Source organism: Tiliqua scincoides, chromosome 7, assembly GCF_035046505.1.
Source record: "Tiliqua scincoides isolate rTilSci1 chromosome 7, rTilSci1.hap2, whole genome shotgun sequence".
Taxonomy (NCBI): domain Eukaryota; kingdom Metazoa; phylum Chordata; class Lepidosauria; order Squamata; family Scincidae; genus Tiliqua; species Tiliqua scincoides.
Window position 1 is genome coordinate 43209801 of NC_089827.1, and position 26757 is coordinate 43236557.

Sequence of the window (26757 nt, forward strand, 5' to 3'; positions counted from 1 at the left end):
ACTTTACAAAAAGCAGCAGCTGAGGAGGACAAGGGTGGTGAGATATGCACTGTTGGGAGGTGTGTGAGGTACACATTGGTGGGGGCAGCAGATCAACTCCCTTTGGGGTAGCAGGTCCATTTGGGCCATGCTTGGCCGCCTGATTCCATGAATATGGGATGTTCACTGGGCTTACTCCTAGATAAGTATGCCACATTTGCAACTTTAGCCACAGTTATATCATCTAGCAGAAAGAATATTAAAGGCTCCAGTTCTAAACATACTTCCATGGATGTACCACTTATTTGAATCAATGAAATAGCTTTCAAGTAAAATGGTTTGAACTACGTTTTTAAAGTGCTAGAATCAGCACTCAGAGACACTGGTTTCTAACTTAGAAAACAAAATATAGTACAACCTCTAACAAATTACAGGGGCTTTATTTCACAATTTCAAACAAATTGTTATCATCCTTCCTTGACAGTGCAATTCTGGGGAGGTGGGGGGAGAGAATATATGTGGGTGCTTCTCTCCTCATAACGAACAATAATTCAAAATACAAAAAGTTAATGATTCACTTGGTTGCTTTCAGGTTATTCCTCCACTGTGTGCGATTCTCAAGAGTAGAAGATTTTTCTATCTATAGACTGCAAGTCCCTTCTGTGAGAGCATAAAAAATTGCCAGATGACTTTAATCCAATCAGTGCATAAGCTGACATCATAGAAATGGGAAACCAAAACTAGACATATTAAAAAAAAAAAAGTAATTTAGTTCCTCTCCCACATTAGCTTGCATTCCTGGAGCATCAGGCTTTTCAATGTGAATCATTGCAAGCCACACGCTGACAAGATATGAGAAAGCTGTGGCCACAACAGCACATCTTTCATCAGCAGACACGCAGCTCATTTTCCAGGCCATAGATTTTTGACTTTAAATTCTTCAGTTCACCTTGAATTTTCTTAGTTCTCTTGTTCCCCTGGCGAACTTCATGCAGAATTGCAAGGTCTTGGTCTGGACCAACAGTCACTGCCACCTAGGGAGGGGGGAATATATAGAAAAACAAGAAATGGTTCAGAAAGAGGAACAGAGAGCAGTTTTGAGCAACAATTTATTGGAGCCAGCACGCTAACAAGAAAAGCCGCCACAAGATACAGCAGAAGTGTAGGTCTATATCTGAACATTCCCTCCTTCCTAATTTAGTGCTTTTGAGTCCCTGGAGTAAAGATATGTGCTTAGAAAGCGGCTGGACAATAAACAGCAGCAGCAAGTAGAAATCAAAGCAAGCTTTTTCCAGGATTACTTTAACACACAAAGGAAGCAACAGATTTTTCTTCTTATCTGTCAAGCTGTAAAGCCTCTCTAGCAACTGGTATACTGCCTCTGAACACACACCAGTCCTCCAAAAGGAAGACAAGCAAATACAAGTACCAGCCCTGTCATGCTGCTATATAATGAAGTTGCATAATGACCAGGGGGATGGCTACTGATGGAAGAAGGGTGGAATTCCTCCTACTGGGTGGGAGGAATCAAATGACAGCTTGTTCCAGCAAGTAGACAGAGGAGACCTAACCGTCTTGCACTGCCCTCTGAGAGAGAGAGAGAGAGAGAGAGAGAGAGAGAGAGAGAGAGAGAGAGAGAACTTACATATATTTATTACTGAATTAAAACAAAATACAAGCAGTTTGGCAGAAAGGCAATATTTATGAAGTAAATAAATGTGCTGGTTGTAAAAATTCAAAAGTCATTCTCCTATTTGGTTATTATTCCTTGTCTGTCTTCTGGTCATAACCACTATTACCTTGAAAAGTTGCCTCTCTACATCCTTCAGCCTTTGCCGAAGTTGTTTAAGGTCAGTCTTAAAGCCTTCCACCTCCATGACCCGCCTCTTTTCCAGTGCTTCATAGCGCTGTGTCATCAGTTGCAGGCGCTTCCCCATTTTTTCTGAGCGTTCCTATAGAGGCAAAACCAAAGAATGTTTACAGATGGAGAGCTCTATTGAGAGCTCTCTGAAAAGGATCACAGAGATGGTGATCACTGCATGTCAAAGTGGTGGCAAAGTTAGCTGTCAGCAGCAGACAAAGGCATTACCTTAAAGATCTCTCGTCCGACATCTCCTTCCTCCCGGATTTTAGCCACCTCTTCTTCCAGAGAAACACACTGCTCCCGATACATGTCTGCTAGTCGCTGTTCTTGTGTTAACTGCTCCTGCAGTCCCTGTGTTTGAGATTAAGAAGCCTAGGATTAGTAGATGCTATCAACAGAGATTCAGGTAGGATAGCTTATTTCCCAAAAGGCAGTATCAAAGCAGGTGGACCATCCTGAATACTCAGCAACTGATTTCATGACAAAGATACATGTGAGATGGCTGCATCCTGACATATACAAGTACTACATAGTTGTTTTATGTACATGCCCGATCTTGTCTGATCTCAGAAGCTAAGCAGGGTCAGGCCTGGTTAGTACTTGAATGGGAGACTGCCTGGGAATACCGGGTGCTGTAGGTTTATACCATAGTCTTTCGAGACTGCAAATTGCCAACCTAAGTACTACATACTTGTTTTAAATACATTGGCTTGAGATGGTGTTGTTATACCAAATCAGTGTTCTAGTTACAACCCATTGAGAGATGCACAGAAAAAAATAGAAAAAGACTCAGAGTTTGAATACACAGAAAATGATAAATGGACACTTGACTGAATTTATGTTCAGAGTTGGGTGTATGCAGCAATTAAGAAGAAATGAGGAGAAACGTCTATACTACAATAGATATTCTCACATAGCCAGGCATGGTCACATAGTATGCTGAGCCTAACAATTATACAGCGCAATCCTACCTTGTGCTGGAACAGGCAGGCCTGGAGGCCTGCACTGTATCCAGTGCAAGACTGGGGCTAGAAGTGGCTTAGCTGGTGGCAAAGGGAAGCTCTTCCTCTTATTCCTGGGTAAGTTACCATGGCCCCTATGGGTCTCCTCGGACTTGCATCACCTCAGGAGGTGGTGCAAGTCTGAGAAGAACAGAGTGGCTTCAAGTTACGCTGCTCAGGGAATGGCGTTGGGAAATGGCATAAGTGCTGGGTCCCAGCCCTGCCTCCTGCTTCTTGCCTGCCTGCCCCTGGGACCGCCCTTTCCCCATCCTAGAATACCTCCATCCCACCTCCTCCCCAGACCCCTGCGTTGGCCGACGCAACCCTCCTCCCCAAGTTGGCGTGGAGGCTGGATGCAGCCTCTGTGGACCAACATGTGTCCCTGCGCCAGTCCAGCCGACTCCCAAAGAGGTGCAAACATGCTTTACAGCATGCTTGTGACCCTCCTGGGCTGGCACAAGGGACTTGTGCCGGCCTAGGGCACTGTTAGGATTGCACCCATAGTTACATAGTTTAACACTCGCAAGGGTCAAGAGGTCATGAAGCAACAATCCGTGAGTGAGCAATCAAGTAGCAAGCTTCATTAGCCCCCTGCTAGGGCCCCCACCGCCTGCTATTCACATCACAGATGTGCCACTTGTCTTCCTTCACATCACTACTACTATCATTGCTTTTTTCTAACCAGAGATCATAACGCTAGGAACTACATACATTCTCTCTCTCTCACACACACACAGTCACATGCTTTGAAGGGCTAGTATTCCTTGAAATCCTGGGCATGTGCAAAAAAGGGTGAGTACATCCCCAGCTGTTGCAAAAGTGTGCTACTTTGCTCTAATTAAGTCAGCAGTAGTATCACATTAAGAAGAGAGGTGGGCAGCAGCAGCAAAGGAAACAAGAGGATATAGGAGGAGCCTGGGTGATCACAGCAGGGCATTAGTGAAAGCCCTCATTTACAAGGCTGAATTGATTTAGCCATAAGTGTCCCTGAGAAAAGTTGGTTGCAGTATATGCTACTCTTTCTTGAGATTTGTAGTGGGGAACAGCACTGTCAGCAAAGCAAATCTTTTTAAACTACCACCAAGGGTAGTATGATGTAGAATGTAGGGTAGTTTTTGTACCCTACATTCCAAAGCTCGGCTTTTTATTTTCAAGTGAAGCAATAAAAATTACTTAATATGGTTCAGATATAAACATATGAAACAATCACATCCACAGATGAAAACATCATCCTAGAGCTGAAAGGACTTCATGCTATGGGTTATTATGACATTCATCTTTAGCCAGAAGCACGATTCTGATCTACAGTGGCGTTTCCAGAGAGGAGGCAAAACATTAAGTTTTTCAGGCACCTGAATGTGCTGTGTAAGCCTCTGTGTTGCTCTTGCTGCCCCAAACGGCTTGGAAGTCGAGGGGGAAGGGCCACTTACATGGCACATTCATGTGCCTGAAAAACCTAGTGTTTTGTCCCCCCTCTGGGAATGCCACTGCTGACCTACAGCTTTTTTGAAAAGATTAGGCACTTTCATCTCTCCTGATCTCTACTCTTGGATGTATGGTGGAAAATGACAAATATATGGACCCACTCTATGGACTGAATCTGCCTAAACTAAATGCTGATCTAACCTGGTAGTAAGGACCTCCAGTGATAATGATTTCACTGTATCTTTACCCAACCTAGGCCATTGCTCATCTGCTTAGAGGTGACTTATATCTTTTCTCCACAGTAGAAAAGGAAAACAGCTGATCCTGCCCTTATGAAAACACAGAAAAGGATCTTGTAGCTTGGTGTTGTTTTTGTCTAATTGACTTAACCTGTCCACCTTTCTGGAAGCTATACCCGAGGTGTTTGGAAGCTCTTCTCAATTCTACATTCAGTCTTCTCTGCTCAAAACAAAACTTCCCCATTCATTCCTAATGCATTAAAAGTCCCCAACAATTACAATAAAAAATAATAAATAAAAGAGTAAGTGACAATATCGGTAATGGTCTTGAAAAAAAAAAAGAGTAACTCACAGAGGCAATTTGAGCCTATCAGGAGTTATACAAAACTTTCACATAATCAAGCAAAGAGGAGCAAAGTGCTCTTGATGCTGAAAAGAAAGAATGAGAAAGACTACATTCCCATGTACCACAGATGTCAAAATGCCATGTTGTCCTCAGAAATAGGCAGTTAAATGTATTCAGATGCTATTTACCTTAATTTCTATGCTTTGTGATCTCTCAACTTCGTAATCTGCTTGGAAACCATGCTTGGTATCTCTTGCTTTCCTCTTCAAATAAGTGGCCGACACGCCGGTGGGCTTGCCAGGCGGCACGCCGGTGGGCTTGCCAGGCGGCACGCCGGTGGGCTTGCCAGGCGGCACGCCGGTGGGCTTGCCAGGCGGCACGCCGGTGGGCTTGCCAGGCGGCACGCCGGTGGGCTTGCCAGGCGGCACGCCGGTGGGCTTGCCAGGCGGCACGCCGGTGGGCTTGCCAGGCGGCACGCCGGTGGGCTTGCCAGGCGGCACGCCGGTGGGCTTGCCAGGCGGCACGCCGGTGGGCTTGCCAGGCGGCACGCCGGTGGGCTTGCCAGGCGGCACGCCGGTGGGCTTGCCAGGCGGCACGCCGGTGGGCTTGCCAGGCGGCACGCCGGTGGGCTTGCCAGGCTTCCTCCTGTGGAAACTATGCTGACAAGGGCTGCTGTCCTGTTGGTGTTGACTGCTGTCCCACTGATCTTGACTGTAGTCCCACTGGTCCGGACTACTGTCCTGCTGACTGGCACTCCGCTGTTCCCAACTACAGTCCCAACTTCTGATGCCATCTCTTGGACCTGGACTAATGACCCACTGAACTCTGCCTCGTCTGGCTGCCTCTTTTCTCTTATCCAGCCTCCTCAGGAGCCAGTCCTTTTCTGCCATCCATGATTTCTCATTTGCCCGTGCATCAAACTTCAGCTGGAGGAAATCTCTGGTGCTCTCATACAATAAGTTCTGAGTTTTGTTGTACCTGGGGAGAAAGATTACAATGAATTAGTAATTGATCTGTTTCCAAATTCCCTCATTATCCCCTTTATAATAAGTGTGGGAAACGGGAAGCAATGGCTTTACAGGTATCTGTCCAATACAATTTTTCTGCTTGATCTGGCAGTTTGCTAGTTTGTACGTGTGCACTGACCTTAGGTCACTTTGAACCATCACAAAGGACCTAACAATATGAAGCTTCCTGAAATGGTGTTAGACCCTTGATCCATCTTGTCCAAGACAACAGTCCAAAGATTCTTCAATTGGAAATGGTGGGGACTGAACATGGAATCTTGTGCCTCAAAAACTCTATGGCTGAGCTGTAGCTCCTCCCCCCATTTAAAAAGTCAGCAGGTATTACTTATAAAAGGTTATGTTTCTTTCACTCTTTCTGGCTTGATCCCTGGACTGTCAGACCACGACTCTACATCTCTAAAGAGTGAGCTACCAGGGCAATCTGCACTGCATAACTGCTCAGAGGATCCAGAATATAGGGTGGTGTAAATGTGTTAGTGGTGTTAAGTTGTATGTGTGTATCACATTGTTCCCACAGAAATATAAGGCACCCCTTGACTTCTCTTCTTATTCACTGGCACACTATCAACACCACAGAACTATAATACAGATGACCAGTACTATTCTTCATTACAACTTGGCTTATTTTGTATTGTCAGACTCTCATCAAAACAGTCACATTTTTGTTGCACTTACTTTTCAGTAATGTCTTTAATCTTGTTCTGATCTCTCTGATGTTGGACCTCGGCTTCTTCTATTCGGATTCGCCGGTCCTCTAGCAATGCTTCAAGCTGCTCCTTGGACAACCGGGTTTGCTCTTCTAGCTGAGCCTGAAGGGCTTCCACCTAGATTAACACAGAAAAGAAGCAGAGAATCTGCTGCAACGTCAAGCTGAACAATGCCTTCCTATGCAGACCAGCTACCATGTCTTTGCTTTTTCTGTGGACTAGATTATTAATTTTTCTTTTTGGATGGTGGAGTCTTACGTCATTTTTCCATTCTGAGCATACTTTGTGCAGTTACACTTTGTGATGCCAAAATAGTTGCATAAATCCAGTCTGAGAAGATGGAATTAGGTGAAGTCATCAGCCACAAATGATACAGCTCTCATTTCCAAAATAATGTTCCTACAAGATGCTTTTGATCTCAAGACATAGTTGCCCACTCCCATAAGGCATTAAAAGCAGCAAGTCAAAAAAGATGGATGGAAATGACAGAGACCAGGTATCAGACAAACAAAATCACATGGCGATCATTTTGGCAAAAAACAATGTGTTTTCCCTGAGAAGGTAACATTTACTCTTGGATTTTTGTATCCTGCTTTGTTTTAGTATCTAAACTTCAGATTTACCTTCTTGAAGAATTACTTAGTGAAATTCAAAGGTTTGCACATTTTCAGCAATAGAAAACTGTCCAATAAAAAGCTGCATGCTTGTTTACACTAATAATCACATGCTCCAGGGATCAGTGCAGAAGGAATACTGAATGCCAACTGAAAAGCTCTAATGCAATGTATGATCATAATTCCACAATGCAAAAGAATGAAGAAGCTCAGCTCAAGCATTTATAGAGATCATCTTCAAAGAAAGTACCCAAATCAATGAACTCTCTGATGGCAAGTTTCTAAACCAATGCAATGACCCCACTATTCACAATCTGTGATTACTGCAATTATAAGAAAAGCTGTTCATCTGAGGCTGCTCACCCTTTGGTGGCTTGTTCTTGCTTTTCTTCAAATGCACTGGGATTACCATCATGTGAATGACCCAATCCTACCCAATTTTCCAGTGCCGGGGTAGCTGTGCCGATTGGGCATGCACTGCATCTTGTGGTGGGGCAGCAATCACAGAGACCTCCTTAAGGTATGGGAACATTTGTTCCCTTACCTTGGGGCTGCATTGCGGCTGCACTGGTGCTAGAAAATTGGGTAGGATTGGGCCCTTAGTGGGTCATCTGAAGACATCAGCTACTCAGGAGAGGGTGAACCCTTCACATACAAGTTGGTGGTATATGTGTCTGCGTTCCTCAAATACTGTCACAGTGATCTACCTTAAGTAAAAACTAAGCTGTCAGAAGCCTAAGGCAAAACAGAGAACTCTTTCCTACGCTCTCTGGTTTCTCTTCTTTAGAGCAGAGCTTTCTACACTTAAAGTAGAAATCAAAGCTTTAGTGAGTGCAAGAAAATCAAAGAGAAAAAGAGGTTGGAGGGCCACATATTAATCTACAGTATAATTTTAAGACATTTAAAAACAAGTACCCCGAACTAAACTATACACAGGGTGATCTCATTGACTGACAGCAATACAAAAACATAAAAACACAAGCAAGACATTTAGCTTCTTACGTTTATCACACTGGAAGAGGATAGGTTAATCCCTATTAACTACCTACCAATGAAAGATGGGGCCTGAGACACTTGGCTCCTCTCTGTCTTGGCTCTTGGGATATTAAAAGAGCTCTGTAACTCCAGCGGAAAGGCAGCCTTCAGGAAGCGGCAGAAGAATAATTCCTAAAGCTATGGGATCCACTGGGGACATGCAACTATGTTTGAGAATAGTGTGTTGGGGCTAATGGCAGAGACTTTCCTCAATCAACTGCAAAATGCTGGGAATTAGAGTTCTAAGACGTTGAGGAGAGATCAGCTGCAGCAGAACCCTATTCCATAGGGGTATGGCAAATTGGAAATGGAACAGATCTAAGAAGTAGTTCACATTGTATTTTAAAATGCTATAAACCACTTTGAGAACCCAATAACTGAAGAGTGGGATATAAAAAATAATGCATAAATATAAATCATACATTTTATTTATAACAAAGCCAAGGCACCTAGGCTCAATGAGAACCTTAGCCTCTCATCTCACCCAAAATAGTCTAGTAGGGGAGGCAGGTTTAGATAAAACACCCCCCCCAGACCTAGCTATCTGCATTTTTTTAAGGTGGCCAATTTCGCAGTTGGTAGCACTGACCTAAATATTTGCTCCAACAAATGGAAGTGGTATGCACCAAACACTAATTTAATCATCCTCAGCAGTGGCAAAGTTGACTTTGTATAGAGAAGCAGACCTAAAACCAACAGCAGAAGTTTAGGGTGCAGAAATCTATTTGTAGTTGCACATAGTGGATATCATTACCTGGAGCAGGAGTGTTTGAGCATCTGTGTGGTATCTTTCTCCACTTTCCGGTTTCTCTCCTTTCGCTGCTGGCTTTGAGACAGAGTTTCTCCCTAAAGCAGAAATCAAAGTTTACTGATAAAAATTAAATTATTTAATTGGTTTAAAATGTGGTATTGCCAAACAACCCTGTTATGCTCCCCTGCCCCTTTTCTGGACTACAACATGAAAGTTTTGTCAAGTAGAATCAAATCTTGGCCAAAGACAAGGAGGTTATAAGAAGAAGAGGACTTCTCATCCCTGAGCAAATAGTCTTGTTCATCCTTTGCCTGGATTATGATTAAGTGTCAATTTGCAGCTCAGCAACTGAGAGGTGCTCAGTGATTTCTTGGCAGAAGCTGCACTGCTGAAAGGGTGGCTTATGTGATAATTGAACTCTCCTAGGGCCTTGGCAGCATGTTTCTCCTCACCCTCTTGGTTTGCCCCTCCCTCCATAGCATTCCTTACCTTCTGAGGCCTTCTTCCGTCTCCCAAAGCCTTGTCAGCAGCTGTGCTGCTGAAAGGGTGATGCTAGGAGAGTCGAATTATCATGAGGGCTGGAGAAAGAGCTTCCAAGGGCCTTGAATGGCCCATAGGCCTTATGTTTAACACCCCTGCTTTAACACATGCCCAGAGAAATTGTGGTTCAGCACAATCCAATCACATAAGTTCTATTTTATTCACTGATCATCAAATTGTTTCTAGGCTCAATTCAAGGTAGTAGTTTTGACTTAAAGCCTTATGGTCTGGGATTAGGCCACCTGAGCAAGTGCCTTGCCACATTGTGAACATGTCCAAATGCTAAGGTAATCAACAACAACAACAAACCTTTATTACGCTTAAGTGCTAAGGTAATCATCAGATGCCTTGCTTTGTGTTCCCCCACCACCAGATTTTTGGTGGGCAGGCACAAAGGGCAAAGCCATTTTTGTCATGGTGATATCGCTTTGAAATCCTCCTGGGGGAGGTCTACCAGGTTCCACCTCCTTTTGCCATTTGGCAAGCCATAAAGACATTTTTTTCAGTGTATCTTCAGGATGCCTTAAACTGATTTGATTTTGGTTCCATTTATTCTTGTGAAGTCCACCGTTAGTGTTTTACATTTATTTTTTGCTATGTTTTTAATGTTTGGAAGCTAATGGAAAAACAAGGTAACAAGAACTTGGAAAAAGATAAATAAGCCATGCCATTCCTTTCATTTAAATTAGTTACAGCCCAATCTTAACTTATGCTGGAACAGGCAGGCCAAGTGGCCTGTGTTGTATCCAGTGCAGGTTAGGAGGTTGCTGGAGGACAACTTGGGCTATGGGGACATTTTTCCCCTTACCCCAAGTAGCGTTTCAGCCACCCCCTGGGGCTACTTGGATCTGTGCCAACAAAATTGCTGGCACAGATCTGAGCAGCCTGTGGGAGGTTGATCAGGCCGGGAGTGGGGGTTAGGATTTGGCCTGCACAGCTGCAGCTGATCTCACCCCCCTTCCAGGCCCAATCCGCCTCCCGGACTGCTCTCCCCCTGCCCCAAAACACCCCTTCCTTATCCCCTACTATGTCCTCTCACCACCTACTCCCACCACCTGCATTTGCCTGTCCCATCTTTTGCAACTTATCCTGTCTGGAGCTGGATGTGGCACTGGTAGGCCAGCACACATTCTTGCACTGGCCTAGCTGGCTTTTGAGTAGCTTTATGGCATGTTCACAACACTCCTGGACTGGTGCAGGGGGCTTGTGCTAACTTAATGCACACCTAGGTTTGCGCTCTTAGAATGGAACAGCCTTGTTTCAAATCAAATAATTGATCCATCTAGCTCAGTATTATCTGTACTGATTAGTTCTCCATGGTTTTAGACTTGGGTCTTTCCCAGTTCTACGTGGAAGATGCTGCTAGGGGCAGAACCTGGGACCTTCTGCATATTGCAGGTGCCCCATCATCAAGCTGCAACCTCTTCCCAAATGTTCTAGGTCATGCTAGCTCTCTACCAAAAGCTAGTTACTCCATAATATTCTAATATTTAGCAAGCTTTAGATTTCCTCTTTGCTAGGGAAATAATTTTGTTTTCCTGTTACCTGTTTTTAGAACGTGATTCTCATGTGCATGCAGATCCCTGTTCTTGGTTGCCCTCTGAGGTAGAGTGACCTATAAATCAAAATATTCTAAGTCACTTTGCTCTTTTTCTGCTCGGCCTCTGCTCTTAAAACATTAAGAGACAGATTTTAGAAGTCGTGCAATGCCAAAAATAAAGTTGAGATAAATACCTGTATATTTGAAGGATATAAAAGTCATGACAGAATGCCTAATGTAGGGTAGTGTGATTTTGTGGTTCAATCTCTTCTGTGGTTTAGCTATTATAACCAACCAACTTTTAGGAAACCTTTTTTTAAAGTGGAACCCATGATAGGAGACTGGATGTAAACTCTATAGCAGTTTTTCGGAAATGGGTGCTATGTCAGTGCTACAGATGAATTTCAGGGCAAGAAGCCTCACCTTCGTGTGCTGGATTTTACACACTGCAGTTTCTTAGGGTTGAGCAAGTGTGCTGAAACTGTGCACCCATTTAGACACAGTGAGATTCATAATGTCACATTACATGCATATATCAAGTTACACAGCTGAAGCTTAAACAACTGAAATCTTGTCTTGTGCTTGCCAATTTCAAAGTGAACCCTCAAAAAGCAGAGAAAGCAAAGTGTTAAGAAGTGGATCCACGGATGGCCCAGCCATAAACTTGCATCAACCGCAGGTGGCGGGGTTGTGGAATTGGGCTACCCTTCACCCTGAGTCGCTGCTGCCTCCATCTAGCCTGATACTGCAGACTGAAGCTGCAATTTTAGCTTCAATCTGATTGAAGCTGATCCAACCTTAGCTTCCTAAAAGTGAACAAGAATCAGATAAACCGCTTCCCTCCCTGCATGGGGTTTAAAGTTTAAAGGAAATGCATTCCTCTGAAACTTTAAACCCCATGCAAGGAAGGAGTGTGGGAAGGAGCTTTTTTTGGGGGGGTGCATGTGCAGACCTTCAGCAAAGGCAGCAGTGGAGGGTAAGGTATGGCGTTGGGCAGCAGATCTGAGTGGATCAATTAGTTTTTTACATTCTACTTGTAATGCAGCAAATCAGGGTGGCGGGGGGGGGGGGGAGAGGCAGAGCCAGACAAACCCTGCTGAAGCACTTAGGAGAGCCACATTACTCATTACAGCTATCATCCACATTCTTTGCTGTTCAGGTACAGTGATTAAATGCAAATTGTTTTGGGTTATTGCTCTTTCTTAGTGACTAAGACTCTCATATTTGTAGCTCATCCATTCCAGGATCTCTGCAATTCTGAACAACTTATGTGGAAGTAACAAGTTAGTATGTTCAAGACTGGAGAATCAGATAGGAAGCTTTGGGGTTACACTGTCTAATACATGTCTGTGGTGGTCTTTCTGGAAGGTTGTAAATTTTTTTAAAAATACCAAATGACCAAATGTAGGCAAGCTGTTACTTGCATATTAACTTTTAAGCATATTAACTTTATTTTTCTCTCACTCCAATTACCCCAAGTGTTTCTGCTAAAGATCCCATGGGTCCCTCACAGAACTCATCTCCAGAGTTACCTGGGGAGTGGAAATGCTCTTAAAACAGTTCAAATCTGTGATGTAGATATTCTTTACTATGGCTGGTCCTGTGGAATTTGTCACTATAAAGAAGACACTGCATTTAGCTGTATAATTTATCATAGTTATACATCTGCCAACTGAGTATTACACTTGTGCATCTGACAAAATGGGCTCTGGCCTACAAAAGCTTATACCACTTAGGCTGCAATCCTAGCCACACTCTCCTAAGAGTAAACCCTGTTGAACACAATAGGATGTTTTATATTCTTAGTAGACATGCATAGGATCGTGCCCTAAAATGTGTTAATCTTAAACAAAACTCTTTGTTGCAACAGACTAACCTGGCTCTGCTCTGGAATTTTTCACGCTAGAATAGTCTGTTCAAGGTGGGCCACTAAACAATCTCAATTTACAGTTTCTGACATCACCAAAACACTTTCTGACACTTGTTCTGCCAACCATTTAACTTTTAGTTGTTTATTTGTTGACTTTTTCAAACTTTTGTTGTTACCATCACTGTATCTTTCCTTTCAAGATGCTCCAGGCAGTGCACCAGATTCACACACACACCCTTTATCCTCACAACAACACTGTAAAGTAGCTTAGGCTATGAGAGCAAATGATTGGTTCAATGTTATCCATTGCACTTCATGGCTGAGCAGGGGTTTAAACCTAGGTTCTTCTAGTTCAGCAGTCTCCAAAGTGGACACTGCTGAGTGCCGGTGAAGGTGTCCATGATTCGGACGGAGCTTATCATTCCACCTGGGGGACTCTCTTCAGTGCCGCAGATCACCCTCAACCTTTGTGCTAGCCAGCCTAGCTAGCAATCGGTCGCCCCAGAAGCTTTGCACCTGGATTTCTGGGCATGTGCAGCTTGCCAGCATGAAGATTGGGGTTGATCTGCAGCACTGAAGAGAGGCCCCCAGGTAGAACAGTAAGCTCTGTTCATTGGGGGAAGGATTATGGTGGGCACCGGACCCAGCCCGCGGGCCAGGGTTTGGCACCCGCTGCCTGAGTCTAAGTCCTGCAACATCATACTGGCTTTCACATGATTTAAGTATTCATGGGATTTTTTTTAACCCTAGAAATATACTTCAGCTACTTCATCATATACTGCTGTCATTTTTTAAAATGTAGTGCTGTCATACATAGGTGATCTGTTTCAGAAAAGTAAAACAAATGTCAAAAAACCCAACAGGTTAAGAAGAATACTCTTACCTTGTCAGGTGGCTCCTTGTAAAAATAGGTAATTTCACCATTGTCTGTTCCCACTAAAGCCAAAAGGTGCTGGATCTTCTTTCTGTCCTCCAGCTCCCTGGAATCCATTGAAAGGAAAGTGACACATTTTTGTTTCCAAATGTGTTTAACTGGTTTAGCAGCCATGTCTTGCTTTAATTCTAACTATTGGGAGCACAGTCAGGGAGCACTTTGAAGAAGGGGCAGATCCCTGGCCTATAGGAACTGAGGAAGTTCTCTTTCCTGTGCAATATATGGCTACTGTGTATGATATCATGTTAAGGTGGTGGATAATAAAAGGCTAGGAAAGAAAACATTCCTAATATGATCACCTTTCCTATCTACAAACTGTACATATCACTAAAAAGTTCCTTCTGTACCACAGTTGACAAATATTGTATATAGGAGACAGAACAACAAACAAATCAAAACCCAAAGTTATGGGTTTTCCACCCGCATTCAGGGGACGTTTACTTTAAACTAAGAATGAACTGGTTTTATATGCAGGAGACAATCCAAGTCAGAGCTGCTTCTGATGTCACTTTTCACAGACACAGGTCTTGTCAGTGGGTTCTCAGATAATTTGACATTTGCCTATTTCAGTGCTAAGAGACAGATATAGCAGAATTGTCTGGAAGTTCTCCATGAACACATACCTAAACACTGAACTGACAATCATTCTGAAGTTACATTCACATGCATGTGTAAATAATACCCGCCCCCCCCCCCAATGGGCAGCTGTGTTATGTCTCCCAGTATAGGGAGGAAAGGGAAGGCTCCATGGGGGAAAACTTCTCTGTTTTCACTCTTCCCCTCCTAAGGACAAACCTGATTTTCAGTCTATCATTCTCAGCATAGAGGCGTAGGACGTGCTCCCTCTCCTGGAAGAGGTAAACTTGCATGTCACTCAAGGCCTTCTGCAGCTCTGCAATTTCTTCCTCTCGCTGGCGCATTTCCCATTGCAATTTGTGCTGTATGGAGAAGATAGAACCATACTGATGATCACTAGGCAGCAAGGAGAGACAGGTTAGACATACGACTCCTCACTGGTGGCTGTGACCTGTTTTGGAACCCTCATCACTTTCAGGAAGAATATTGGTCTTTCTGTGAAGGTCAAATGGAATACAAACACAGGCAGGCAGCAAAAGAAGATATTTTGTAAAAGTTCTACACCAGGGGACCCCAAACGTCCAGCTGCCAGGGCCACATTATATAATCTTGCTCTTATGATGGGGCAAGAGTATATCAATTAGTGAAAATATATACATTTTAGACATAATTTAGAATTTTCACAATTGGAGAAAAATACTTATAAAACATTTGTAGAAATGCAGGATTGCTTGCTCTCTTTCTCCCTCTCTGGTAAGCTCTCAGCAAAAGAGATCCAGCCTAGCAATTGCTTCATCCAGCAGAGGGAAAAGGCAGCAGGTGTGGGGAAGCAAATGTTATAACTATATATAAAATAACACCACTAGGCTAAGTTATTCACTCAAAAGCTTTTGATGGACCACAGGTAGTCCATGGGCCATAGTTGGGGGACCCCCTATTCTATAACTTTACTCTTATTTGCTATTTACTATAGCTTGTTAAGAATGCTGTTTATATTTACCATGAACATTCTTTATATTGTGAACAAATTGTTGATTATCTCTTAGCCCTTTCTCAATTACCACTTCCCTTCAAACTTCTTCTCATCCTCATACTTTCGTTCTTCTCTGTGTCCTGAACCAAACTCTGTACGAGGTGCAACACCCTCTTGCTTATTCCCTGATCCAACCCTTCTGTCTCCAGCCCCCTGTTTTTGGATATAACCCTCTGCATCCATAAAGGGAAATGCAATGCAACGAATCGGCAACACTGAATCCACAGTCAAAATCTTAAACTTCTCTCCCCCAACTACTGGACATTTACCTGTGACTCCCTATTCACCCTCCTTTTCCTTACCTGCTCATCATATGATGCTTTGTATCTCTCCAACCTTTTGACCAGCTCTTCATGCTCTTCGTCAAACTCTGCAATCTTCTTGCGGTAGTATTCCAGCAGTTCCCGGGATGGGCGGAGGTAGGCCAGGCGCTCATTGATTGGAGGAAGAGGAGTAGAGTCATTCTGCTTAGGAGATGGGGAACCACCACGTTTGGGAGAGTTACGGCAGGTTGTTGACCTGAGGAGTATGATTGAAGACAACAAGACTAGTTCAACCAAATCAGGGGTGCTCACACTTTTCTGGCTCGAGAGCTACTTTGAAACCCAGCAAGGCCCAGAGATCTACCAGAGTTTTTTTTACAATGTTCGCGCCATCATAACATATAACATTTATGTGTACAATGTATGTTGGTGTACCTTGAGCCCCACTGAGTATAACAGGACTTACTCCTGAGTAGACATGCCTAGGATTAGGCTGTGAGGCTGCAATCCTAGCCACACTTACCTGGGAGTAAGCCCCACTGAGTACAATGGGCCTTACTCCCGGCGTTTCCTCCCAGAGGCACCTGAAGGGGAGGGTCAGCACTCCGCGATCTACTCATTTTGCCTCGCGATCCACCTATTAAGCACCCCTGAACCAAATGGTTAAACCAGCAAAACCAGAATGCCAAGCCTCGATCCATGCACAATAGCAAATTTTAAAAAAATTGCAGTCATAGAAGTCAGCACATCACAAACCAATCTGATATTTTACAGCAAGATTTACTGCTTTAGGTACTCAAAACTGTGGGGCAATGTTGCACTTCTCTCCCAATTAGGGCCATTCAAGATATTTTGGGATGAAGCATGATGTTCCAAGCAAAGAGGACATCTTGCAGCTAGTGAAACTTTTTCTTCCAACTAGACAGGCAATGGGTGGTTTGAATGTCTCCTGGAGAAGACCCTACCTGATCCATCTTAGATTTCTGAAGGAGTCTACTTTCTCACTGCCTGCCCTTTTCCACCTATCATGAATGGTACAGGAAGACATGAATGGCAGGAGCCCTAAACCAGCCAGGCAACTATTCAACAGAATATATGGGCAATCAAAGCGGGAACTTAGCAAGCAGGCCTGGATTCAGCAGTCTATGGCAGGTGCTGGGTTGCAAAATGAAGAAAAACATTTCTCACAAACCTTTTGCGCCAGAAGCTGCACTGCTGAAAGGCAGCCTGCATGATAATTGGGCTCTCCCATATCTTAAAAATATGATCAAGATTTGTATATTTTCTTTTCTGTCATTTGCAACTAATGAATTCTTATGTAAAAAAGTTATTTCAGGTTATCACCTGCTTAACGATATCACTTCCTGCATAATGACATTACTTTCAGCCCTCAGCAGGCACCATGAATACTATTTGGCCTGCTGTTTAAAACTTGCTTGACATCCCTGACCTAGTCTATTCCTCTTCCAATACCACTATTAGATTCAGTCAGTTCATTATTAATATGGTCAAAGACCAGTACAAAACACAGAACAACAATTCCTAGGTTCTTAAAACCTTACATAACAACAGTTCTAGAAACTAAAAATCCTATAGGAAAGAGCACACCAATTATTCTTTTTACTCTGTATCATGCAGACAATATGAAAAACACTTTATGTTTATAAAATATTAAAATTCTTTTTCAATATGTACAATTTCCTGGCAGATTTTACAGACAGTCACAAAAAACCCACACTAAAAACTGTAATCTGTAGCACCCAAAAGAAGCATCTTGACAACCTCAGAACTGGAGAGGCCAGGAAGCCTTCTAATTAGAGGGGTAATAAACTTTAAACAAATTCCTTGATAATACAGACAATAAAGTGAGACATGCTCTAGTGTTTCAGTGTCTCTGGGTGCTGCAGAGGCAAACCCTCTGACAGGAATTTTTCTATAGCACCCCTCCACCACTAACGAGGGGAAGACTCTCCATCTAGCTAGGGAAAATGCCCTCCTGTGACCTGGGAACTCCAGTAAAGACAGACAGTCAGGGTGACAACATATCTAACATTTTCTGCAGTCAGGAAGTTTGGTATTCTAGTAATATCCCCTTGTCACTCAATATCTAGCAAATTCTGCTTTACGGTTGCTGTCGCATAGTCAGGAAAACCCATTTCTAGAATAGTTTGTGGGGAGAGGCCCGGGATCATTAACTTATAGTGGACTGCCTTTAGCCAGGAAGACTGAAAACTGTCCAAAAAAATTAAAGATGTTAGGCCCTGTGGAATGTAATTTAATTTGAACTGAAAGTTGATAGAGGCAAAGAAAACCTTGGCCTCTACTTTTACCAGGTGAGATTCTAAATGTAAACTTGCATTGGACACACGGCTGGGCAATTGGAATACTGATCTTAAAAATTTTGACTGGATCAGCTCCAGTGGAGCAAAGCTGGAGGGGGGTGGACCTAATATTGCCTCATACAAAAGTTGGGATAGTTTTGACCTGATATAATTTGAGGGTGGTTGATATATATTGCTCTCCTTTAGTACATGAAAAATTAGCTATGACTTGGGCAGATTTTTGGCCACAAATTCACGATGGGCATTTCTTGCTCCAGATGATTGTAGCATCATCTCCAAGTACTTATAGCTTGCTACCTGTTCTATCTTATGGCCACTGATACTCCATGCCCTGATCTTGGGTCTCCTACCAAATGTCAAGATTTTAGTTTTGTGATAGTTAATCACTAACTGATTCTCATCACAAACGTGATTGAATGTCTTTAAAAGCTCTTCAAAGTCCCACTGGAGTTTTTGATAAAATTACTGTATTATTATTATTTTATTTACTTTATTTATAACCCACCTTTCTCCCCGAAGGGACCCAAGGCAGCTTACAACAATGATTAAAAACACAATTAAAAACATGATTTAAAAACAAGTTAAAAACATATTGGCATAAAGCAGTAAAAGATATCTTACAACTGGCTAGCATGGGGGAACAAAAGTTGAGATTACTTAAGTGGTAAACCATGCTATTTATATTGAAAATGAACATAAAATGTGCCAGGACACATCCTTGTTTCACTCTTTTTGATGTTAGAATTTGATTGGAGAGGTGTCCTTTCCTATTGCATCTAACATTGAGAGATGCATTGGAATAAAAGGCTCATATTAGAAATAGAAATAGATTTATAGACATGGCTTCTAGTTTCTCCCATAATTTCTTTCTAGAGATGGAATCAAAAGCAGATTTTAAATCAATAAAAGCTGCATACAGTGAGGTCAGGCAGTTTGCTGCATATTTTTCAATCAATAGCAGAGTAGTGTAGCGGAAGTATGCTGGGCCCACTAGTAGATTAATGTGTCTATTCACATATATCCACAAATGTCCGCATACAAGGGTCTGTGCATAGCAACCTCAGAAGAGAAAAGTGCAGGGTTGGGGATGGGAGAAAGAAGAAATGGTAGAATGGACAGAAAGATTACATGATAGTGCAGATAGGTTGAGAGTCCCTGATCTAACCTGTTTGCAGAGTTCAAGCTAGGTTGCAGCATTTGAGGGTGGTGGTGGTGGTCTTCAAAAAATGCAAAGAAAAGAACAAAGTAAAAAACAACTTTAGTTCTGAATTGTATTATATATATATATATATTAATTCTGATCATGATTTCTGGGAAAAGCAAGTTCCAAATCAGTTGAAACAGCCTTGGAGGGTCCAATTCTGTCCAACTTTCCAATGCCGATGCAGCTGTGTAAACCAAGTGTGTGCTGCAATCTGTGATGGGGGGGCCTTCTCAAGGAAATAGGATGTTTGTTCCCTTATCTTAGGGCTGCACTGGTGCTAGAAAATTGGATAGGATTCCAGTAGCAACAATGATATGAGGTGGGATTGAAAAAAGTGCCACTGTGAGCAACAAAGGAATATAAATGATGAGGAATATAATCTAACCTGGCCTAATCCAAACTACTAACTTGGGTCATGAAGAGGAAAGCAACAGAGCCACCTAAAGGTGGCAGCCATTTTCTGACTTGCCTTTTGGAGGAAGAGGGTGTTCTTGGAGAGGACGCCATGTTGCTCAGACACCTACCACCTGTAACAGTATAAGATACACTCAGTGTCAAGAACAATGAAGCATATGGTCAAAAGCCACAGGGCTGCCCTTGAAAGTAATTTGGAAACCGTTGCAGAATGCTGCAGCCAGCCTCCTGAAGAAGGCCAAGTCAGGGGAGGATATTACTCCAATTCTACAAGAGCTAAACAGTAATACCTTCAATAATGCCGTTTCCTTTACCACTGTTTTGCTATAGCACTCCTCTTTCTGCATTGATTGGCACATTCTTGCTGCACATTCTGGTCAATCGATACCAATTTTCTTCAATGGCACCTCTGGTAACACCATGTGAGACAGTGCTCTGCTTTTCAGAAACAGACCCCATTAATGGAAGAAAAACTTTAATCCCATCAGTTTCTGGGTCAAAGATGCTGGTTCTTACCTTTAAAGCCCTTTAAGGTGGGAGCCTTTTTTATACCTTAATGGCCATCTTTTGCCATGTCAAATTACCAGTCAAATGAGATCTTTCAGGGAGACCCTGCTCCACATGCTCAGTATAGGCTTGTACACAGGGCACAGCTTTCTCTGCAATGGCCCCCTCAAGGTGGAGCTCCCTTCAGCAAAAGATTCAGGAGCCTCCTCGCTTCCAACTGCCATTTAAAAACATACTTATTCATCAGGCCATTGAACTCTAGTTATGAGATTCTCTACCTAGGATTTGTACAATTATTTTATTTTATTGCTTTTATGTGGCTTTATATTTTAACATGAGTGAGACCATTTTGTAGGAGTAGAAGAAATATAAATAGAAAATAAATAAACAAATCTCATCCATTACCATCCAGCTTTCCAGAATTCCCTGCTACCTGGTCTTAATCATGTATAAAACTAGACTTGACAAACTTGCTTTTTAGGCCAAGTGAATTTTTAGCTTTTAATTTGCATTTATGATTCACACTACAAAAGCACATTTTATTTTTGCATTTCCATTATCTTTAGTTCTCCCTCCCACCACGTGCACACTTGGTCTATCCTCTGGTGTATCTTTGCCTACAGGAGATATATATATATATATATATAGAGAGAGAGAGAGAGAGTCCTCCTACATGCCACTTTGTGAATGATTTTTAAGTCAGGGATCACTAGGACTTAGCCCTATTTTGAATGCCACATTTCAACCCTGCAACCCATGATGGATTAATAAAGACAAACGGTCTTTATAAAGATAAAGATAAACGAACTCTTGGTGGTCTCCATGACAGGTCAGTCCTTGTCATCTGGGAAGCTCCTCCCCCTCAGGCAGGCAAGTCAGGTTACAAAGTCTTCCTGAGGGGCTCTCTCAATTCCCCAGATACAAAAGCCTTGATGGCCCCTTCCCCGATCAGTTCTGTCTTGGGCTTGCTTGGGTAGATGTCCATCCTTGAAATCCAGTGTGTTGAAAGGCCATCCTGATGAACTCTGACAACCTAAATCTCACCATTCTGAACCAAAAAAGACCATACTGTACCCCAGCTCAGGGAACTAACAAGGACCTGTTTTGTCCTTATCTTCTATCATCCATTGTTTTGTGCCTACTGTCTTTTTTTTTCATATGCTTCAGGCTGTGAGGGTGGGCAGAATGACACTGCCATGGAGACCATTGAGAAGGGGAATTCACAGGTAAGCTCAAATCTCCCCATTCTCCAGTGGGATCTCCATGGCAGGGTCAGTCCTTGTCATATGGGAAATGCTCAAGCCGTGCCTCTTCAAGGGTGGAAGCTGCCTGAAGCATCTGAAACTATGCTTTGCAGCACGCACGTGGCAAAGGCTGAGTCCCTGGAAGTATAGGCATCTACCTTGTAGTGCTTTATGAACATATGAGGGGAGGTGCACATGGCCGCTCTACAAACCACCTCCAAGGACAGAAACGCTTTGGATGCTACAGAGGAAGCAGCATCCCTTGGTGAATGAGCCACTGTGCCCTGAGGCAGCTCCCCTGATCCTGCTCTCTAGGTTGAAGGGTTTGGGCAGAAAGACAGGAGTACAAATTCTTCAAATCTGTGGAACACAGAATTAACTTTGGGGAAGAAAAGTAGGGTTGGTGTGGAGAACCACCCTGTCCACCTGAAACAGACACAGGTCCTAGGTATAGAAAAATCTGCCAATTCAAATACCCATCTAGCCGATGTTATTCCCACTAAAAAGACAGTTTTCTAGGAAAAAAATCTGTAGATAGCCATAGGCTTAAAAGGAGGCTGTGTTAATGCCTTGAGAACTAGACCTAAGTCCCACATAGGGGCCCTGGTGAGGGGCGTTGATCAAGGTAACTCCATTAATGAATTTTCTAATGTGAGGATAGGAAGACAGGACATAACCCTTAGGATAAATACCCCAAGATAGATGAAATTGCCAATATTTACCAGAGAGACTGTACTCAGACTCTTATCCAGACCTGACTAAAGGAACTCTTAAGAGCTCGCTCACTTGAATTTTCTCTGGTTGGGCCTGGTTTTGGGAACACCAGCCCACCAACCCCCTCTGGGTAGAATTATAAACCCTGCTGATGTCTCTCCTATCAGTGTCTTGAGAACTGGTTCTCAATACCTTAATTTAGACAGTGTTTGTCGTTCAATCTCTATGCAGTTAGCTGCAGCATTGCTATTTGAAGATGGATGATGGGACCCTGAGAGAGCCGCTCAGCCTCAGTGGAAGGTGAAAAGGCTGGTGTGCTGAGAGCTCTTTAAGGTTGGAAACTCCTCCTAGTGTTATCTTTAGTAACACCTTTGGAAGACATCTGATAGCAAGGAAGGCATATAGAACACCTCTGGGTCAAGTGAGATGAAGGGCGTCCATCCCCATCAAGTCTTGGCAGCTCTCCCTGGAAAAGAGTCTCATCAGCTGGTTGCAGTGCTGATTTACAAAGCAAGTCTAGCATTAGTGGCCTGAACCTCCTGTTCAGCAATGAGAACACCTCGCTGTGAATTTTCCATTCAGCCTGCTCTATGAGAGCCAGGGTGGTATAATGGTTTGGGAGGTGGACTGAGACCTGGAAGATCCAGGTTCAAATCCTCTCTCAGCCATGAAGCTTCCTGGGTGACCTTGGGCCAGTCACTTTCTCTCAGCCACACCTACCTCACAGGGTTGTTGTGAGGACAAAAGGAGGAGAGTAGCTGTGTACACCGCTCTGAGCTCTTTAGAGGAAGGGCAGTATAAAAATGTAAATAAATAAAAAAATAAATCTTCTGGCGACTCTGCTTTGCTCTTAGAGGGAGAAACCCTCAGCCTGAACAGCTGAGGAACAGGAAAGCCCATTATTTACCCATTTATTACCATAAGAAGACTCACATATTAATCTCTGTTTCCCCATCAGTACAAGAAGACATGTGATGGGGGTCCTGCTGACCTACTTGGGCCGACTCCCAGGCAAGCCTGCCATCAGGTGTTGCATCCTCTGTCAGACTTCAAGCTCTGGCTGGAGGATGCAGAGTTTGGAGACCTGTCCAAGGGATGATGGGGCTGAAATTTGGACCACTTAGATCTAAACTTGAATTGACCCTTGGGATGAAAGGATAGCTTGTGACCATGAAAGGACTGGTGGTGTTTATATTTGGAATTGTCCTTTCGAAGGGTGAGCAAAAATGTCTCTCTTACCCCTGTTCTCAACAAGAATGGGATCTAGTGCCCCTTGAGAAGTTTTATTCACCTCAAAGGGGAGGACAACCAATCTGGCCTGGAAGCCTGCCTGCGTCAACATCCCAATGTCAGAGCCAGGCATTTCTCCTAACCACTAAGGCAGAGGCCATAGAAATTGCAGTAAATTGACAAGAAACAAGAGTGGCATCTGCAGAAAAGGCTACTGACAGAGCAATTTTCTTCAGCATATCCCTGGCACTCCTGGATAAGTTGTAGTCTGTAACGGCCAGCTCTTCTGCCCCAAAATAGGTAGCTTTAGACATCAGTGAGTTCATGGCAGCTGCCCTGAACGCATAAGAAAAGGTTCCAAAGCAGTCAAGCCACCTCTGTTCTGATGGAATTACAGCATGCAAAGACAAGGTAGTAATGGGAGCATTGACGGAGTTTGCAGAGTAATAAGAGGCAGAGAATAAAGCTTACTGAGCAATTTGGAGGTATGCTTCTTCTGAGACCCACTCTGCTTCCAAGATGAACTTAATACCCTTGGAAGGGAATCTCAGGTGGCTTGGTGGGACCCTGAGGAAAAACAGACACTTGGCCACTGGCCTGGTTAGACTGGCAGAGGCAGAATGTGACCCAGCCTCTGTGCCAAGATTGAGACACCTAGTTGCCTTAGGTAACAGTTTAGGAAATAAGTCCACTGGTAAAAGCCTGTACAGGTTATTGCATTAGCAGCTTCCTCCCCCAAGAGTTCTCTTTCCTCCCTAGAGCATGTAAAGGTTACTAGATGCTTGGGAGTCTTGGCACCTCCTCACCACATAACCCACAAAATTACTGAACTATGTTCCCAGTTAGGAATCAATGCCTGTTAATTGGAGCTGACCTACCAACAGCTTCTACTGTAGCCTTCAGCCTCTCTCCTATTTCTTTTATATTAGCAGTGAGGCTATCAAGGATGGTGGGGTCTGCAACAGGCTAGTGTCTGCAGCCAAGCAAAACAGGTAAGGAATTGGCAGCAGTGACTAAACCGGGAACTTGGGGTCCAATCTTATCCAGCCCTAATGCAGCCTCGAGGTCAGGGAACAAATGTCTTGTTACTTTGAGGAGGCATCCGTGACTGCCTCTCTGCTGCAGGAAACAGTGCACAGCCCATTAGCATGACTGCACTGAAGCTGGAAAATTTGATAGGATTGGGCCCTCGGATGGCAGGGATATGGAGGCAGGAATGGTGGGGGCCACAAGCAATTCCGATATAGGACTTTGGAAGTGGACCAGCCGTGTGCTTGAAAGGGAACTGAAATGGCAGGGCATTTTGAAGATGGTGGTAGAGCAAACTGAGTGCACTTTTGGAGGGAGTGGACTGTTCTATTTTATGGGGAGAATGTTTTTAACTTTCGCTTAGTAGGTTTTAAACCTCCTACTTTAGGGCTTATTTTAGGTACTGTGGGTTTTAGCTTTTACCCGTTTTTAATTTCTTTTCACCTTTGATGATGCCCTTCACAGGTGAGGGTAAAACATCAGAGAGATTAAAATCACATGGAATGTGGTCTAGAACCTCAGAAGCCTGTAATTACAAACAGTCGAACTCTGACCATGAAAGCCTGAGTGCATACTGTTGGAGGAACTTTGGTAGGAAATATATGGAAAGTATCATTTCATTAATTTTATCTAACCCATTTTTGCCCAGCCCAAGAGTGTACACATTTGGTCTCTGTTGCATATATGCAACATTGGGCAGAAATGGCTTAATCTTGCCCTTTTCTAAGGAGCTCAGAATGGCACACATAGTTACCCCCCTCACCTATTTTTTCTTCACAACAGCCTTGTGGGGTGGGTTAGGCTGAGACAGCGGTTGGTCCAGGACTACCTAGTGAACTTTGTGGCTGGATAGGAATTCAAAGCAAAATCTCCCTGGTCCAAGTCCAGCCCTCTACTAACTACACCACGCTGCAAACTGTAGCCCTACTCTCAACCTCCTGGCCTACCAAGATCAGAGGGAAGGGACTGTGCCAAAGGATGCCATGTCCCTGCGGTAAGAAGGGAAGCTGGTCCAACAGCTCTTTTGAGCAGGACACCCCTGCTACAAGCGAGCTGGGGTGCCTGGCTAGCTGTCCCTTGCAGAGCCTCCATGTACCCTTCCCAGACACGTCAGCCCTTCTCAGGCTAGCCTTTTCCACTCATCACTTGCCAGTTTCTCCTCGGTCTTGCCAAAAGCAGCCTCCCGCTCCAACACTCCTACTCGCGGCGCTGCTGATGCTGCTACTGGTTTCAACGGAAAAATCAAACACCAGCGCGACCTGCAGCTGTGGAAATTCATCCAATCGGAAGGAGCGTGATAAACGCTGACCGGATTTTTTGTCCAATCACAACTCTTGATATATCCAGCTATCCTTTTGAAGAGTTCATTTCGAGGGCTCCCTGGGAAATGAAGTCCAATCGCAGAAACAAGAGAGGGGGATGGGGAGAAAGGCTGCAATGCTATTCACACTCGACTGACAGTAAGCTGAATTGACTATAATGGGATTTACTTCTGAGTAGACATTCATAGGATTGGGCTCAAAGTAAGTAAAACTTTAGGAATCCCTGAACTCATTCTAGACTGGAAGCTTTTCTTTTTTGAGGAAAGGACAGGAAGGGAATGACTCAATGTGAGCCAAGTCACAAAGCAGTAAAGAACCTTGTCTTGCCAACAGCCTAGACAAGTCACTCAGGATGATTTTTCCTTTACATAAGAACAGCCCCACTGGATCAGGCCAAAGGCCCATCTAGTCCAGCTTCCTGTATCTCACAGCGGCCCACCAAATGCCCCAGGGAGCACACCAGATAACAGACCTCATCCTGGTGCCCTCCCTTGCATCTGGCATTCTGACATAACCCATTTCTAAAATCAGGAGGTTGCGCATACACATCATGGCTTGTACCCCATAATGGATTTTTCCTCCAGAAACTTGTTCAATCCCCTTTTAAAGGCATCTAGGCTAGACGCCAGCACCACATCCTGTGGCAAGGAGTTCCACAGACCGACCACACGCTGAGTAAAGAAATATTTTCTTTTGTCTGTCCTAACTCGCCCAATGCTCAATTTTAGTGGATGTCCCCTGGTTCTGGTATTATGTGAGAGTGTAAAGAGCATCTCCCTATCCACTCTGTCCATCCCCTGCATAATTTTGTATGTCTCAATCATGTCCCCCCTCAGGCGTCTCTTTTCTAGGCTGAAGAGGCCCAAACGCCGTAGCCTTTCCTCATAAGGAAGGTGCCCCAGCCCCGTAATCATCTTAGTCGCTCTCTTTTGCACCTTTTCCATTTCCACTATGTCTTTTTTGAGATATGAAATGCTGAAATGCTTCTTTGCTTTGCTGAAATGCT

At 43.7% G+C, this 26757-nt stretch overlaps 1 protein-coding gene across 1 annotated transcript; it reads right to left on the reverse strand.

Moving 5' to 3' along the window:
* Positions 1-422: 422 nt before the first annotated feature.
* Positions 423-19798, reverse strand: CCDC77 (coiled-coil domain containing 77). The gene is made up of 12 exons (XM_066634444.1): positions 19761-19798; positions 15785-16001; positions 14669-14811; positions 13823-13919; positions 11075-11144; positions 8993-9084; positions 6558-6706; positions 5475-5832; positions 5043-5117; positions 2069-2194; positions 1779-1931; positions 423-1013 (listed from the first exon to the last, which is right to left on the reverse strand). Exons 1-12 carry the CDS (start codon positions 19796-19798, stop codon positions 867-869), a joined length of 1665 nt encoding a protein of 554 aa, XP_066490541.1. The 3' UTR covers positions 423-866.
* Positions 19799-26757: the final 6959 nt, after the last annotated feature.

Excerpts from the sequence above, each read along its gene's own strand:
- CCDC77 (XM_066634444.1), bottom strand. The coding sequence starts at position 19,798 with ATGGCGTCCTCTCCAAGAACACCCTCTTCCTCCAAAAG. Across the intron at positions 11,145-13,822 it reads ACAAGGAGCCACCTGACAAG|GTCACTCTACCTCAGAGGGC; the intron begins GTAAGAGTATTC and ends TTTGATTTATAG. Across the intron at positions 1,014-1,778 it reads TAGAGAGGCAACTTTTCAAG|GTGGCAGTGACTGTTGGTCC; the intron begins GTAATAGTGGTT and ends CCCCCTCCCTAG.